The 17,448-nt window shown below is 35.3% G+C and overlaps 3 protein-coding genes across 4 annotated transcripts; 1 reads left to right on the top strand and 2 right to left on the bottom strand.

Annotated features, from left to right (window-relative positions):
• Nucleotides 1–2,477: 2,477 nt before the first annotated feature.
• LOC123229043 (UPF0329 protein ECU05_1680/ECU11_0050-like) lies at nucleotides 2,478–3,527 on the top strand. Its single transcript, XM_044654602.1, has one exon. The coding sequence runs from the start codon at nucleotides 2,879–2,881 to the stop codon at nucleotides 3,266–3,268; it is 390 nt and encodes a 129-aa protein (XP_044510537.1). The 5' UTR covers nucleotides 2,478–2,878; the 3' UTR covers nucleotides 3,269–3,527.
• A 2,284-nt stretch (nucleotides 3,528–5,811) lies between these two features.
• On the bottom strand, nucleotides 5,812–10,472 carry LOC123230044 (S-adenosyl-L-methionine-dependent tRNA 4-demethylwyosine synthase). The gene is made up of 8 exons (XM_044656144.1): nucleotides 9,499–10,472; nucleotides 8,971–9,086; nucleotides 8,259–8,434; nucleotides 7,285–7,475; nucleotides 7,105–7,191; nucleotides 6,623–6,780; nucleotides 6,339–6,549; nucleotides 5,812–6,249 (listed from the first exon to the last, which is right to left on the bottom strand). The coding sequence occupies exons 1-8, from the start codon at nucleotides 10,348–10,350 to the stop codon at nucleotides 6,082–6,084; spliced, it is 1,959 nt and encodes a 652-aa protein (XP_044512079.1). The 5' UTR covers nucleotides 10,351–10,472; the 3' UTR covers nucleotides 5,812–6,081.
• A 509-nt stretch (nucleotides 10,473–10,981) lies between these two features.
• Nucleotides 10,982–16,916, bottom strand: LOC123229115 (probable methyltransferase PMT28). Of its 2 annotated transcripts, none has more exons than XM_044654704.1 (8): nucleotides 15,353–16,916; nucleotides 15,115–15,264; nucleotides 13,980–14,127; nucleotides 13,779–13,871; nucleotides 12,825–12,999; nucleotides 11,987–12,229; nucleotides 11,539–11,733; nucleotides 10,982–11,377 (listed from the first exon to the last, which is right to left on the bottom strand). In XM_044654704.1, exons 1-8 carry the CDS (start codon nucleotides 16,196–16,198, stop codon nucleotides 11,179–11,181), a joined length of 2,049 nt encoding a protein of 682 aa, XP_044510639.1. In that variant the 5' UTR covers nucleotides 16,199–16,916; the 3' UTR covers nucleotides 10,982–11,178. The 2 variants fall into 2 exon arrangements, with proteins under 2 accessions (XP_044510639.1, XP_044510637.1); XM_044654702.1 differs by having other exon boundaries at nucleotides 13,980–14,250; nucleotides 15,353–16,915.
• Nucleotides 16,917–17,448: the final 532 nt, after the last annotated feature.

Here is a 17,448-nt window from a genome sequence, read left to right as displayed (position 1 = left end):
TTCAATTTAAACCAATTTAAGCTCAAATCTATACTCAATACCCAAATTGAATATGTTAGATTGAATTAAAACTTTAGTTTAACTCAAATTCAAAGGCTTATAAATGTTATTGTATTAATTTTTTTTTTTTATTATTATTCTTCTTCTTCACTAATTTTTCTTCTTTCTAATGTCACTGCTCAAATTCGAATTGATGGTTTGAGGTTTAAATTAAACTAGAACTCGGCTTTGTTGGAGCTTAAATCCACCCCTAGTGGCTAAAAAACCCAATATACACCTATTCTGAGACAGGGCGTGTCAGGAAACTGCGAGAAAAGCCCATAAAAATTATAAAATTTAGATAATTTTAAAAATATAAATTTTTTAATAGATTGACCGAAAAAAAAAAACCATAGAGATATAACTTAGAAGGTTATGACCCATAACCCGAACCTTAATTTTGTAATGAAAGACCACACTAAAACAAATATGTCCTGACCCAATCGACCGATGGATAGATAGTGAGGATATTTGTAAGCTTGTTATTAGCCTTGTAGATGTTGATCATTACTAAATCTTCTATGAAAACGAATTTTAAAATAAATATATTTTTTATTATTAATTTAAAAAAAATAAATATAATTTTATTATTTTATAATGAATGGGTATAAGATTAGTTTAAAAGTAAAACTGCATTGACGTTAACACGCGTATCCTTTAATCCTTAAAAGTTAGGGAACAGTAAAAAGTAAAAAATTGGAGCAATTAATTACAATATTATAAAAAAAAAAACTTACCAACAGTAATATTCGACTGGATGGGATGGAATGGAATGGAACCCACAAAGACAATCATAAACGCGCGCTGTAATAAGTAACAAGTCGTTTCCAGGACACGCATGGATGTTACAGCCAGCCACAACAACACAAGACGCCTCAGCTTTGACTATATTATTATTATTATTAATTTCTTTAACTTTTTCCCGCCGGTCAAACATTTTCTTTTTTAACAAAATCAATTACTTTCGGCTAACACATTCTACTTTCATTTTTATTTCTCACTGGTTTTTTTCTTCAACTAACTTCTATCATTTCATTGTACGGACTGTGAATCAGATCAATTTAAATAAATACTAACGCAATCAAGATTATAAAAAACAAATATATATTTATTTAAAATTATTATTTTCTCTTCTCTCTCCTTCTTTCTTACTAACTAAATCAAATTATTAAATATTTTTATTTCTTAAAAATCTATTTTGTATTCACTATACATGAATTATGATATAAAACGAATTACAAAAAGTTAAATATTGCTCGGTGATTGTGGAACTCCACCCTTGTACCCTTATTTTTAAGGTTGAATTTAAAATAAATTTAATTCAAACCGGAAATAAATTTATTTCAAATACATATTAGAGAATAAAATTAGAAATAAACTCAAATTTGAATCTGAATTAAAGTTGTGTTTAATTCATGAGTCAAACACGACTCGTTTAAACTCTTAGTAAACAATATCATTTTCGGCCCTACTAATAAAACAAGATTCAAAGTAAACTTGTTCAGACTCAAAACGAGTTTAGTTTGAATGAGTCTGAAACAATAAACATAAATCCAATCATGAATATGTGATTGGACAAGCTCAATAAATCTAAACTGAACCTAATTCAAAATAAATTAAATCTTATTTGAGCTCAGCTTAACTTATTTTTAACACTATTTACTCACTCATTGTATAATGGGTCCTTTGCCCATTGTTGGATAACAAGGTCTCATATGAATTAACATAACACCTTGGAGATTAAATAGTTGTCAACATCACCATATATATAAGCATGATATACATATATATATAAACAAAGGCACGTAGCTAAAGCTAAGGGGGTAAACTCTCTCCTTTCACAAGTTTTGGAGAAATGATTTTTGTAATAATTTTGATCTAATAGTTCGATCCAAAATTAATATAAAAAAAGAAATTTTAATATAAAAATACAAAGGGTAATATCAACATTTAAAAAAATAAAATATATAAATTAACTAGGTATAAGTAAGGAAAATTGTTGAAACATTAAGATTGATTCCATAATTTCGTTCATCCTTTCCTATAATCATTTGTCTCCAAAACTCTTAAATTATGGTTATTTTAATTAATTACAATAATAAAAATCTAATCATTATTATATTAAAAAGTAAATCTATGAGGCAGGTTGTCCTGAGATGAGCTTATTTGGACTTTGGAAGAGGACCCAGGGCAGGGCCGCCAGGCACAAGTGGGGAGGGCGGTCGACTGTGACACTTGAGTCTGAGTCACCTGAAAAAAAAAAAAACGCCCACTATTCACATTTACGAATAAGTCATCCAGTCTGTACAATACAAACCCTAAAAAAGTTAACCATGGTTAGATTTGGGCTTGTTAATTCAGCTTTCAACCTTATTTCCTCTCCAACTTGTCAATTCTTCGGCAATAAAAGAAATAGATAATAATACACAAAGAAAAGTAAAGATAATATTAGTGGCTAATGGCTTTTAAACATTGTTTATTCTATTCAATAGATAGGAGGTCCCTCTTGGTATTATTATAGCTAAGGTCATATCGAGTAAGAATAAGCGCCTACATATGCTTATTACAAACACTGCTATTAATTGGGTTCCAGAATCTGGACTTTTGTTGAAGATATTAGTCCAGTTACTTTAGGATCTTAGAGAGACAGAAAGAGAGGAAGGGAGAGCAAGAGGGTTGTTCAGTGGTATCTGAAAAAGAATGAAAATAATCCGTGTTTGTGGAATGGATGTAGGGCTTGAAAAATTGTAGAAGTTTTGATTTGGATTATGAGTTGGAGGTTTTTAAGATAATCAAGGTGTTGGGGGGATAGTTATTGATAGAGAAAGAAGCAATTTTGATGGGTAAAAAGAAGCCAAGGAAAACCAAAGAGATTTCAGTTGCAATAGCTGAAGCTTCATCAGCAGGAGATGAAACCCAGCAGCAGGCTCAGCCTCAGACGCCTAGAAAGAGAGGAAGGCCTCGGAAGATCGTTGAGAAGACTGAAAGTGAAGAGATTAATATTGAAGAACAAACTGGAACAGAAGCAGAAGCAGCACCGGAAGAGAGTCGATCAAAGAAAGTTAAAAAGAGTGAAGAAGAACAAAAACAACAGGTTACGACGGAAACATCATCGGCTTCTATGAAGAAAGGAGAGGGCCAGTCTTCGGAGAGTCAACCATCAAGACAACCTCCAACTTCAAGAAGCAGCAGAGCTAGGAGAAAAAGCAAACCCAGAAAGAGCAGCTAAACTTACTAGGTTTTAATCATTAAATCTTTCTGGGTCGATCTTTTTTTTTTTAATTCATATTGTGATGGCAACACAAATCATTAATAATATAAAATAGAAAGCCAATTGATTTTGTGTTCAAAATCTTTACATCGTTCTTTTTTTGAGTTCTCATGATTAGCAATCATGGTGAAGGTAGCTTATATCATTCCTTGACATCTCCATGAAATCATAAACAGAAAGAAGAATAAAAGAAGTTCATTTTTGTGTTCGATTTCAATGAATGATTGTGTTTTCCAACTTGTTTACAGGCTTCTAAATATAGATCAGAAGGTTTCTGTTTTGTTTTCCATGGTAATTTCTAACATTTCAGAAAATAAAATAGGGAGAAAATCGAAGAAGAAAACGATGAAAGAGTTGGAGAAGACGAAAGTGAATGCTAATTGGTGTTGCCAGTTTAGTCCAGTCCAGTCCACTGCTGCCGCCAGCTCTGTGCTATTCAGCTGACGCTGTTTTAGAATTACTTTACATTTATCCACGCCAACTCATCTCACAAACACGTGATTGTCACGCTCAATTATTGTCTACCCAAAGCACGCTCCCAGCCCGCCTCACTCACAACCAACCACCTTCTGAAATTGATATTTTGACCATTGCTATTAATACTAATAGGAGTTGCATGGGGGCGTGAGAAGCACGTGGTTTGTGAGAGGTTGAAGGAAGAGATAGTGCCAACTGGAGAACATAAGGGGGAGCCAATGAAGAAAAATGGGGACAGATATGTAATAATAAATAATAATAACAATAATGGACAAAGTCAAAAATTATAAAGGGAGGAAGGCAACAGCAAAGCTGAGCAGAGTTCTGCTAAACCAAAGGACAGTGAGACCGACGTTTGTGTGGAAGGACGCTTGAGTACAACTCTTCCTACTCTTTTCAATTCAATCCCCACACGCTGTCTCTCACCACGCGCGTCACTGTTTTATTGGGCTTCCCTTACGTGTTACGTAAATAAACCATAATTCAGAAGAACCAGAACCACGTCAACGGCTAAAAGTCGTGGCCCGCTATTTAATTTTTTATATATAATTTATTTCAAAAATAAATTTTCCACTATGCATTTAAATACGTGCGTAATTGATAAATATTTTTATTATAATATTTAATTTTAATTTATTAAATAAAATTCAAGTTAATTATTGTTATTTTAGGCTTAAACTTGAACTAATTAATAGTTACCTTTATAGCTCGAATTGAGTTCAAGTAAATCAAAATTAATCTAAACTTGATAAGGGTTTCGATTTTTTTTTTTGGTAAAATGAGTCCATTTGAAATTAAGCCTAACTTAACTAGACTAGGGTTGCAAGGCCAACCCACATAATTTAGCTAATATTTATATATAAAACAAAACAATATTGATTAGAAATATACTCTAAATAAAAAACCAACCTCTAGCTGTCCATTCTTTATCAAATCAGATGGAATACAATTGGGAAATTTTAGTAAATGGCTTTGTATTTTTTCCCACTAGGACCTGGCAAGCCCAGAAACCAAGTAAAGGATTCCACAACATTTCTCCTTGTGTAATTTGACCAAACATGTTATGGTTGTCGGCATTTGCGCTGTTTGTCTGAATGTGTGGTGGCTCAATCTTCCATGAAAACTTTGGCTGGTTGCAGGCAAGAGTTAGCAAATAGAAAGTTGGACATTCCCTTTAGTTAGGTAACATGTTATAAGACAAGATAAAGGGACAAATGATAAAAGATGAAATCCAAATAAAATGAAACACTGAAGAAGAGAAAAATAAAAACACAAGCCAAAATGGTGAAAGGCAGAGACGTATCAAATTTTAAGTATGGAAGTGAAGGTGATATGGAAGATAAAGACATTTCTACATAAAGAATCAGCTATCTAATAAGTCGAGGTTTGGGGGACAAAATTGCGGTGAATATGAGCTCCGGTTGCCATTGGAATAAGATGGCCATCTGATGAGCTTTCCCACTAACATTTTTTGCCCAGTAAAAGCTGAAATAGTAGCACAATTTCATGAAAAGACATATCATAATCTTCAAACACAAAAAGTAGGAGAAGATTCCAGCCTAAAAGAACTCAAAAAAGAGCCAGCTTGAGTTCAGTATAAATCCAAATCGTCCAGTTTGAGTGACATGCTCAAACTGATAAATTATAGGATCTTGAGTTAATGAATAATAATACTGACAAGATCAACAGTAACACAGAATCTGTGAATCACCTGTGAACCCCCAAGCTCAGGCAGAATGTGACGGTCCGGCTCAAATCCATCCCTACTCTTAATGTGAGAAACTCCAACAAATAAGCAAAACTCATGAGAAAAGAAAAAGAAATTCTGAAGTTCCATCCCACTAGAGGCTGACATGGCTAAATCAGCTAAAAACCCAATAAAAAATTTCCCACATTTAGTTAACCAGAGAGGCATAATTGAGTGAATGTAGAAGAGTACAGACATTAAATCAAGGACATAATTGAGTGTGTGTTAAAGAGAGATGCATAAACAGTGCTACCAAAAATAACTATTTGTACCCAAATTGCTCAGCAACCTTTTTTTTTTTTTTATTTAAATATAAACGGAACACAGATGTAGCAATACAAAAAATCAAAAGTAAAGTATTACAAAATTCATCTCTGTAAGAGATGGAACGGCTAAATGCTAATACAGGTGCATCAAAAAATCATTGCAAACCAATAATTGATGCCCTTGAGTATATCCAGGTACCACGAAACCATTCATAATCATAAGAGGAAAAAGAGAAAAAAACAAAATATAAGAAAGGGTTGAAATTTTGACAACTAAAAGACTATTCCTGATCCTCAACCCTGTGGTTCCACGGCTTTGATTTGTGATGGCGCTCCTTCCTATACCGAGACATATCTGGATCAAATCCACCTTCCTCAGCTCCATAGACAGCCCATGATGGTGTTGCAGCCATGTAATCCTTGCTGCCGAAATGTCTTCCAGAAGCCACCTACATTTGCATCCCAGATATAAAAAAATTATAATAATAATATAAAATTATAGAGAGACTAAAGATTTGAAACCAATGCTGTTACCAACCAGGTCATGGAATTTTTCATAGTCAATCCATGTGAACCATTGGCCATTGACCTTGAACTTCTCAGTTTTTGCCAAGAGAACACAACATGAGTGAACATGCTCACAAGCAACCTCATACTCCCCTTCGCTTTTTGAAGCCAAAGCCTCTGAAAAGGCTTTCACGTCAGAATGCCAAGGAACATTATCCATTGTCAACTTTGACGTAACAGACCTGTAAGAAATTCCTCAAGGTTATACAAGAACAGCACTGCTAATATAAAACATGACAGGATTAAAAAGCTTACGATCCACAGTATGTAACGCCTTTAATTTCAACAAAATCAGGATTTCCAAGGCTAAAGAGTTTAGAATAAGCATCTATGTCTTCTGTGTTCCACCCTTTCACTAGTGTCAAGCGATATACCGTTCGCTGTTGTTTATCTCTCAAAGCCTTCAAGGAATCCTGGCAATATAAACAAATGTCATAAGTATTCCCTCAAGTACAAAATTCAATTTCATACCAACATCACATTAACCGTTTGCCATGTTGGTTTTCTAAGATATCCATACACAGACAAGACTCATGATGATCTGGAAAACTTTGATGAAAAAGTAAGCCATATGATATTCTATGATTGTTTTACCAGCAATAGACTATTTACTGTTAAAATTATCATATACTTTGCTTTCCAATTCCACAGTGGTCTATTTTTCCAAGATATACACAAATTTATACTCTCTCAGAACAAACTAAAATAAAGAAAACATATCAATATATTTTACTTACAATAAATCTCTCCCAGAAGTCCCCAAAGAGTGGTCTGTCAATTGCCTTTAGGCTTTCCTTTGTTGCAGCATCTACACTAACATATAACTGCATGTTTCAAAAAAATCAAATAGGTTCACCATCAAGCAATTTTTCACGCACAGGTTTTAGTTTTCTTCCAGGAATTTAAATTCCACATACCTGTGTGACAGGCCTCAGTTCTTTAATCTTGTCAGGGAACTGTGCATTTGTGACAAGAAATGTAGAAATCCGCCTTTGGTGCAGCTCATCCACAAGAGAGTTGATCTCCGGATACATAATTGGTTCACCAACAAGTGATAAGGCACAATGCCTAGGAGTAAGGCCTTCAGTTATCCGCTCCATCGTAACACCTACATGCATAAAATTTTCTAATTATTGCAATGGAGAGGCCAATGATGTGAATTGTCCCTTCAAGAATCTCCAATAACCCTAAACATATACAAACCACCTTGCAGACATAAACAGTTAAAATAAAAGAATAACTTTGATTTCTTTCCACATGAATGTTATATGAAGACATAAAGCATGATTCTTTTGCAACTCAAACAAATGAAAGTAATGGTAGCTTGAGTGTCCATGTTAAGCATATTAGTAAACTATATGCTAACACAGACACCACCAAAATCGGAAAAAACATGGGCAAGACAGGCAATATCATAACTTGACCCCTGTAAGAAGTTAAATCCAGCACATTCAAAAGTCACTTTGGTTACAACATTTAAAGTCACATTGATGTTATGATTGGACATTATTCGTCAAGAAATTACTAGGACATCATTAAAAGTTAAATTATCTCAATGTTTAGGTTAGCCATCTATTGACCTGTAGAAAAATATTCAGAATTGCTATTTAAAGCCCAATAATTGCACCGTCCTTTTTCTTTACCTTCAAAACCAATGGTTTGAGTTATTGATTCACACATACCTAATCACACTAATTCATGGTGTTCAATGGAAATGAGAGACTGCAAGATGCAAATAGCATTACGAACAAAATATGACAGTTCCTTCTAATTTACCATTTTTTTAAGCAATTCTGTCTTTCCATGTAAGACTCACTATTACATATGAATAATTAAGTAGAATCAAGCATATTGGACTTATAAGAAAAAGGTGCAGACACATAATAATTACCAGGAACTCCTTTCATCTGCTTAATCATCTTTGTATGAAGGTCTATTGCTGAATTTACAATCTCTAGTGGGTCATCCATCTTCCACTGCCAACTCTTCCCAACAGGATTTGTATGATGCCTCCAGCAGAAAACACATTTGTTGGCACATGCTAAACTAGGGGTAGCCTCCATGCATCTGTTTCAATTGATAATTGATATATCTTAAATAAACCAAAAGTTGTGGCAAAATGAAGATTACAAGTAAGAGAAAACTCAGAAGAAGAAGGAATACGTCTATCCAAGCTTCTTCCTCTTGATGCAGCTGAGAGAGGATATGCTTTCAACAACATACACAGAGTTTCCCAAAAAATATCCATCCCTCCATGACATAGTTCCTCATTTCTAATGTATGTGTTTGTGAGAGTGAGAGTCTGTGGACTTGTGGACAGATTCCAACTTTTCTATTAACTCCTGAGCGTCCACCCACCCAAAGAAAAAGAACTCCGATACCACCAAGTGTCAAACTTCTAATCCCTATAGGTGTCAAACAACCATATCCACGAAAACAAAGGGGTGGAAGACAAGGTATTTGTTTTATAAATTCAGACTACGTTAATACAGCCAAGAATTACCAAATTAATTGACATTTTGAAAGAAAATGAAATAATCACAAATAAATACAGCATTGAACAGAAACAGAGCTAAATAAAAGCATAAAAATTTCATAATCACCTATGGCTCTCTATGCCATAAAATGAGTGCTTGTAGCAACCTCCACGGCCTCTCAGTTGTGACTTGGTCCATCTGCAGATTTTTACGCCGCTGTGTGAACCAATAATTTTATATCCCTGTGATTGCATCGAAAATAAATAGTCGTACCAAAAGCCATAATCATTAACAGAAAGTGATAAACAGAGCCCAAATTTTTATCCAACCAAAAACAGAGTTGAAATTAATGCTGTTAACCATTTTATCAGAAGCAAAATAGACCTTCATTGCGTAGAAATTCTCGGGGACATAGCAACTAATCATTACATTTATCTATTTTATACAGACAGTCGGGAGTTCACAGGACTAGTGTCTAACTCTTTTGTAACTCATCAGCTATCAGTACTATTTGGTTACCGGCTGCTGAACCTAAAGAGCGTATGATTTTTCTTTACATGAAAGAATGTTCTTATCAAAGAAAATTCAAAATCAAAATGCAATGAAGTATATAAAGTCCATTTCAAATCTTCATAACAACAGAACAAGGAATACCTGCTTCTCTAAACTGGCTCTAATAACTGGAGTGACCATATCTCTCTTGCCGTTCTTGACTGTTCCATTAGTTTCAGCAATATTTACCGACCTCCTAGAGGGTGCTTTACCCGCAATATCCTCAAGATCAACCACCTCTGATTGAACTTCTTCCTCCTCTTCATCGTCCTCATCAACATCATAATGATTATCATCCTCACTTTCCATTTTCACAACACTCTCAATGTTGCCAATCCCCGCTTGATCACCCCCCTTCAAAACCCCAACTAATCTTCTACTCCAATGCTCAAAAACAACATCCAATTCACCACCATCCACGTCACCCTCAACAACCGGTAAAATCTCAACCGCACCCAATTCTCTCATTTTCTTAGATAAATCTTTCGCCACCAAATTGAAAGTTTTTTCGTAAACTTTACTTCCAACGCCAAAAACCGCAAACCTACACTGCGACAGCAGCAAAGAACCCACTCTAAAGTCATTTGCACTTTCAGCCAACCAATTGGTAAAAAATTTAGCTGCTTCAGGAGGCTTTCCGTCTTCCCATGTTGAAGCAATAATTATGATCAGGGTTTCTTTGGGTAGGTCTTCGGGCTCGTAGTTCTGTGGATCGATGAGATCGAACGGGAAGTTCTGAGAGGTCAGGAGAGAGTGCAGACGGCGAGCTAGCGTTTTTGAAGTGCCAGTTTGTGAGATAAAAAAGAGCTTTCCCTTCTCAGGGCTAGTTTTTTTGAGGTTTAAAGAGAGACTGAGAAGTTTGTTGATGCGGCGAGATTTGTAGACGAAATAGAAGGTGGTGGCAGAAAGGAGAGCCAAGAGTGTGAGGCGATTTCGTATTGAGGAAGATGACATGTTGCGGGCTTTGCCGTTTTGATCTTGGGGTTTAAGGGAATGTTATTTCGGAGCAGTTCATAGTGTAGCATAATAGAAGAGCAGATATTGGCCGCGCCCGGTTGGCTCGCAAGTGGAGGAGGAAGTCGACGAGTGGTTTAGTCTGTATAGATATTGGGCTCAATTCAAATAATGGGTCTGTATCCTTAGAGTGTTGGGCTGGGGCCTCAAATCAATTTTGGATCTCCCTTCAAGCAGGGGTGGAATCAATGCCAATCCAACTAAGTTTGGGAGCTCGAAGTAACATCGAAACTAAAATAACCAGCTTGAATCTTTGCTCGCTCAAATTGATATATAGTATTATCAAAAGGTTACGTGTGAATGAATAATATCATTAAAAAGATAAAAAATATGATTAACAAAATGAACATTGTCATTAGATAAACAAACAAGTTAATATTGATCCATTCGAATGAACGTGCTTAAATCAGATCCATAACTACCTTCAAGTCCTGAATTATCAGCTGAAAATCATTATAGAACACTCTCCAAAAAAATGATATCAGTTCTTGATTTGCCCACACTTTACAGATCAAATTTTATATAATTTAAACCCTTCATCAGCAGCTCAAGCAGTTCATAAAAATAAGAATGAAGGTTGAAAATCATTACTAGTTGTCATGTTACAAATGGTTAATATTTTGACATGTCACAAAATTTTGAAGAATCAGTGTTGTTTGCTATGCTACACAGAGAACAACTATGCTGGCCTTCTGTAAAAGTGGGAAAGGGAAGTATCTCTGCCTAATTTGCAGTCATTCTATTTACAGGTAAACCCGGGAGCATAATTCAAGGCCGCCACAATGTTTTTTGTGCACATAAGATACCTTCCTTGTTCTGAGCGTAAGTCAACCGAATCTCCCAGTGCATGCTTCTCAATATGCCCTCTAGTGGATCCAGTATCTCAACCTTATCACGTACGATCACCCAACCTCCAGGTCGTAATAATCGATCCATCTCGACAACAATTGACACAGGTTTCTTACACCTGCAAAAGTAATATACATGGTTAGAACTTAGAAAAGGCGGCAAGGATCAGCAAACTTCTAATGCCAGGAGAAAAAGCAAGTTACAATGCTTAGGCAGAGAAATCAAGGGAGGACTAAGAGCTCATTATCACAAAGCCAGAACTAGCAAAAGAACTTTAACCTGTTTTTAAGCCGGGAGAACAAATGATCAGCGTGCAAAAGGTCATAAGATCTTGGATAAGACCCAAAAGACTCGCACCAATCATGGTAGACACCGATGAGACCACGATCATAAATAACAGGAAGTGTGTCTGGAGCATGGACAGGGACCACATTCATCACCCAAACTTTTTGTTGTCTAAGAGCTGCAGCAAACCTGCATTTCATCATGAACACAAGAATTCCTTTCTTAACATCTTTTAGTGCATTTGCAATGAAAACAGATGGTGATAATTAGAAGGGGGAGAGAGAGAGAGAGAGAAAGAGAGCAAGACTACTAAATTTAATCAAAGAGATAGCATGTATTGTTCATCCTGCTCTTGGACACTACTACTAAAGTAATGGATTATGTAAGTAACACTATGCGGTTTCAAAGAAAATATAAATTACTCAGTTGTAAGTTTGCCTACCCTCCATTGATGGCTTTCATGTCCATCACATTCCGGATTTTTGACCAATCAATACCCATTCCTGTGAGATATGACTTTTCAATAATAGCTTTCCAGTGATTTGTATCAGCAATCAATTTTTCTTTATCATTCAACCAGTCAGGATATGTTTCAAGTCTCTTGGGCCATTCTTCGGGCCATTCTGCTCCATGTTGTTCAATTGAAGATGGAATTGTGTGCAAACAAGTCTTCATATGCACATACCTGTTAAGAGAAAAAAGTTCTAGTCGTTACGTCAAGTGGCACAAAATAAATATAACAACCGTCTCACACCTGACTAATCTAAGGATCAACATACTTGTATGGTGACACTAAAAATTGAAGGAAAAACTAATTTCTTTAGTTTGATGAAAATTTGAGTGTTTGAAAGTTGATCTTCAAGTTATTCCTTACAGATCAAAGCAAAGTTACATTGTCAATAATTTCTTGAAGTTCAAACTCATATTGACCTGCACCAGCAGAGGGTACAGCTTTGTTGAAAAAAAAGGCAGCCTGTTTCAAACTTACAGAAAATGTATTTACACCTAATTGATTCCACCACTAGATTATTGTTCACTTTGGCTACCAGAGGCTAGATATTAATTCACTTATTTATCAAGTGGAAGTGTTGCGTAAAATCTCATTAATCAACCTCTTATCAGAGTTGATTCTAGTTCCTATCTAGTAAAAAAAACAATTAAGATTAATGCACTGACAGTGGACTTATTTTAAACCATATGTGCACCATTACCAATAAAAAAAAGATGACAAATTCATAGACAGGAAATTAATTTTGTAAAACAAGCTCATCTTCACCTACCATGCAGCATCTGGGTTTTCATTTTCCTTGCATAGAGGAGGATTTTTCTTTCTTCTCAGCTCGTATATATCATTTGATTCAGGTTTCTGGTATATTTTAACTCCCACTTCACTCACTTCATCAGTTTTATGCGCCAGAATATTCCAACAGATAGATGAGGTTAATGTGGTCATGGCTGAAAAAAAAAAAATTGCATATCAAACAAGATAGAATAAGAGAGTTTTCTTCTAGTACAGCTGCAGCACCAGCAAAAAGACAAGACAGGTGTTCTGTACATATAGTCAGAAGAAACTTCATTGTACTTTAGCATGTGAGATCAGATGATATAGCTAAATGAAAACAGCAATTCAAGACTCTTAAAGGTTACCCTTATATTCACACAGCAAGATATTAAAAATAGTTCTCTGCCATTGCTACAAGAAGTATTTAGTCATCTTTTCTCTAACTTAACAAACACTATCAACTGCTTTACTCACAGATGTGATCCTAGAGCATCGAAAGCCACCATATCTTCATAGGTTGAGATAGTTAAAAGGTGCACATCAGGGGATGCTAATCTTAGTGCTTCTTATGAGTGAATAGTCAAGAGTTGAAAACTAATTCAGCATTCAACTCTTTAAGAACATATATTTTGAATTCACATCTATGAAGGTCTAAAGGAAATTTTATAGATTATAGATGTCAATGCATCAGCATGTCAGATGCCCACAGTAATAATAGCCATCCAATCAATACAGATGACTGAGAGAGAATAGAAATAAACCTTCCAAGTATTTTTGCAGAGCTAGGGAGAAATAACAATATAATAAAGTGAATAGCTTCAGCTGCACTATGGAAATCAATCACAACACAAGAAAGAGGAAGATGGTGCATTTCAGGTCTAGTTTATGAATTTTCAGGTTTTACCATTCAACATCATTAGCTTCAATACTAAATGATATACAGGGGCCAAACCTTCTTCTTCTTCAATGCTATCATGCATAGTTGACAAAATAAAGTATCCACCGGGCCTTAAAATCCTATTCATCTCTAGAAGAAGCTTTCCACCTGAAAGTGAAAGAAAACAATTATACTGATCTTACTGAAATGTGAATTAGTATAGATATTATTTTAATAATAACATAAAAAGAAGAAAAGAGGATTGGAAGCACAAACCATTAGAGTGCCAAAGTATGCTACATCCACCACAGTGAATAGCATCAAAAGCACCACTGGGGAAAGGAAGTCTTCTACTCCCAAAAGGGCTAACAACTGTAGGAAATCCACGCTCAAGAGAAACTTGTGCTAGGTCAACTAGATCATCCTTCAAACCAAGAGACAATGTTAGCACTTCCTTATCAAGGAGAGATGCCACAAAGCTTTCATCTCCACACCCCATGTCCAGAACCACACGGATATTCTTTCCCCACTCAATATCTGGTACCATCTATCAAATCCAATCAAAATTCAAGATGCTAAATAAGGTGAGGACTTACAGTCTTAACAATCAATAAGAAAAATTTGTAGTTACAGTTAAATGGTAGTTAGCTGGGAGCGAATGGTTATAAACAGTTAAAAGTGAAGAGAGAATGATATCTACAAATGTAGGCAGCTGCAAATACAGTATCAACAGCATTTTTTATATAGGCAAACCAAATTAAAGAAAGAACTGAAATATTGATTAAGCAACTATCACAAACAAAATGAAAGAATATGTTGTATCCTAAAAAATTTAACATACTTACATATATTATTAGAAGTATTCGCATCTACTCCCATTTTTTAATTTTTTCCTCTTAAGTTAATTCAGACACAAAGCTCATTTGCAACTACCCTGACTGTTCCTTATACAGGTACCAATCTTACACAGAGGGGATTATGGTTGTTATGGTGCTACAAATAGGCATGGTGGGTTGACACTAAATAGTGAAGGTGCAGTGATAAGCTATCCTGCATACTTAGAGTGGCAGGAATGGTGAGTTTTAGAATTAGTAATCTTCATCATGGGTCATCAGTTCCTCTCACATCTGAGGCACATGATTTAGAACAATGAGGTTAAATTAAAAGAAGGAAAGAAGGAAAGAAAACTTGAGAAACATAATGCATTAGAACATTTATATTGAACTGAGAAAGATTGACAGGGTCACCTCTGGCAGAGTTAAAATGGAATATTATCATATTGAAGAGGGAAAAACTTGTTTATTCAAATTCTATTTGTTAGTTTTAAGCTTTTATATCATTTTCCCTGTATAGCAGCTCAAACAGGAAATTTATTGATTCAACTTTGGGTTCATGAATAAGAAAAACGCACCTCTTCAATGGACTCTAGATAATGAAGCACTCCACCCTTGAATTCAGATTGGTTTTGGGGAAAAGTAAGATACTCTCCATCCTCCACCAACCAATTATGTTTCTTAATATATGCAACAAGTTTTGGATGCACCACGTTCATATACAAAATCTGCAGTAAGAGTAACACACTACCAGATCAGAATATCAATCAAACTCCATCTGAAATTCAACAAAAAAGACTAAACCGTTTCATACACCTTCGATTTGCTGTCAGGCCAGGGAACTGGAGGTCCATAACCCGTATGAGGAAGTGGCACAAGGCACATAGGAGGAGATCTGGGGCAACTCCTCTCTCTATGCCGATAGTTCAGAAACCTTGCAGTACCACTTTCAATGTCAATACAAGGAATGTAATTCTGCTTGCTCCTTGTGCTACATAATTTCCAACTATAATGTGCTTTGGGATAAAAAACAGGACCCTTTATCTTCCTCTTTTCTCCAGTACTTCTTGATCCACCGCTCTCACCTTCAACCTTCTCCCCAGATTCTCCATTCTCTTGCTGAATTAAATCATCATTACCTTCTGAATCCACAATCACTTCACCTTCACTATCAAATTCTTCTTCCTTACCATCCACTACTAGCCCTTCTTCTTCCTCATCATTTTCCTTTTCTACATCATCATTCTCAGTTTTTTCATTTGGTGACTTTACATTATGTTTGTCTTTTTTTACATCTTTTTCGTTCCTTTTCTTAGATTCATGCTTACGAACAGATACAGAAACAGATCCATTAACCTTTTTCTCATCTTTCTTTCCCAAATCAGATTCAAGCTTCGCCTTTTTATCTTCTTGATTATGCTTTTCAAGGCTCTTTTCTTGAGATTGAGTCTGAGAACCGTTTACCTTTGTATTAGCTGCAACGGGTTGAGAGACGTCGTCAAAGCTTTCTCTTTGAGTGGTGACTGAATTTGCAGGAGAAGAAAACATAGACCAAATGAATACGAAGCATAGTCCCAAGATTGCAACTGCACTCATCTTTAAGCACAACCCGTGCGGCCGTTTTGCTTGGCGGCCCAGTCGAGCTAACCGAGCTATAGCCATTTCTCAGCAATCAATCTCCTTTTTCGAAAATACGATATAAAGCACTAAAAATTTCAAAAACAAGCAGCGAGGAGATACATAGATCTACGAAAAATGAATAATAATTTAAATACAACAAAATAATGCAGAATTCATAACCGGGAAAAAAGCGAAGAAGAAAATCTCAATCTCATGAAGACAATCTCACTTCAAAAGCAAGAAATTCTGAGTACCCAGATTAGTTAACACGCTAAAGATGATTTGAGCTATCAATAATTGTAAAGGCTGGTGGCTGTCACCTACCGAATTCAACTTATTTTTCAAAAAAAAAATCCCGTCAATCTTGAAGTAAAAGGCAGAGAAAATTATATAATGTAACTGAAAAAATAAATTCAAATTTTAAAAAGTGATAAAGAGAAGGAGCGCTGAGAATAGAGAAGGGTTAAGTGGAAGTTGAGTTGACATGAGTGAGTGGGCATGTGTGAGCGAAATACGACAAGAGATTTTATGGGAAGTTAGGCGCTTTGAGGAGAAAGGACCAGCTGGCCGTATACGGCGGTTTTGAACATTGACATATTATATTTGTACTGTTTGTTTCCCGAATGTCTGCTAGACGGCGCGCACGGCTGAGTGCTCACTCAACAGAACGGCCGTCTGATGTATAGATATGCATATGACTGCGCATAATGCGCCAGTGGTATTAGCAATACAAGTGCAACGGGAAAAAGATTTTGGCATGCCCGAATGATCATATTATATTATCTGTCCCACTTGTTTCTCAGCAAATTACTCTTTACTTTTTCTTCTTCTCACGAGTGAGCCAACATGTGTTACGGTATGGTTGCTAATGCTTGATTAATAGTTTGTTTTTTTACTCCTAATAAAAAATTACTCAATTAATCGATGATATATCAGTTTTATTAATATCTATAGTGTTTAGTGGTGGATTAAAATTAAATTGGCTTAATTTCAACTTGTTATTCAATTTAAACAAATCCAATTTGAGTTGAAGCATTCGTCACATGCAAACTTGACTCACTTATGACATCGATAATAAAACTTTTTTCACCGATGATTCTTTATTTTTTTTATGATTTTTTTCTTATTTTAGTATTTTGTTTATTTTTTTCTCGTACTATTTATTAATTCAAATTTAAACTAATTTTGAAATTGTTTCAAATCAATTCTTACAGGGGATGATAGTCCACGAGTTATTAATATTGGCTTATTAGTTCAACCATACTAATGATTATCTATAATTATGATTATTA

This window comes from Mangifera indica, chromosome 11 (genome assembly GCF_011075055.1).
Source record: "Mangifera indica cultivar Alphonso chromosome 11, CATAS_Mindica_2.1, whole genome shotgun sequence".
In the NCBI taxonomy this organism is placed as follows: Eukaryota; Viridiplantae; Streptophyta; class Magnoliopsida; order Sapindales; family Anacardiaceae; genus Mangifera; species Mangifera indica.
The sequence above is the reverse complement of the archived record's forward strand: the minus strand, read 5'-3'. Positions and strand labels throughout refer to the sequence as shown.

What these genes read in the sequence shown, in the direction of transcription:
- LOC123230044 (XM_044656144.1), bottom strand. Translation starts at nt 10,350, where the DNA reads ATGTCATCTTCCTCAATACGAAATCGCCTCACACTCTTGGCTCTCCTT. An exon ending in GAGCCAGTTTAGAGAAGCAG is followed by an intron (nt 9,087 to 9,498) that starts GTATTCCTTGTT and finishes ATGCAATCACAG; the next exon opens with GGATATAAAATTATTGGTTC. An exon ending in ATGAAAAATTCCATGACCTG is followed by an intron (nt 6,250 to 6,338) that starts GTTGGTAACAGC and finishes ATGCAAATGTAG; the next exon opens with GTGGCTTCTGGAAGACATTT.
- LOC123229043 (XM_044654602.1), top strand. Translation starts at nt 2,879, where the DNA reads ATGGGTAAAAAGAAGCCAAGGAAAACCAAAGAGATTTCAGTTGCAATA.
- LOC123229115 (XM_044654702.1), bottom strand. Translation starts at nt 16,198, where the DNA reads ATGGCTATAGCTCGGTTAGCTCGACTGGGCCGCCAAGCAAAACGGCCG. An exon ending in CATACTTTGGCACTCTAATG is followed by an intron (nt 13,872 to 13,979) that starts GTTTGTGCTTCC and finishes TTTCACTTTCAG; the next exon opens with GTGGAAAGCTTCTTCTAGAG. An exon ending in TTCTCCCGGCTTAAAAACAG is followed by an intron (nt 11,378 to 11,538) that starts GTTAAAGTTCTT and finishes TTACTTTTGCAG; the next exon opens with GTGTAAGAAACCTGTGTCAA.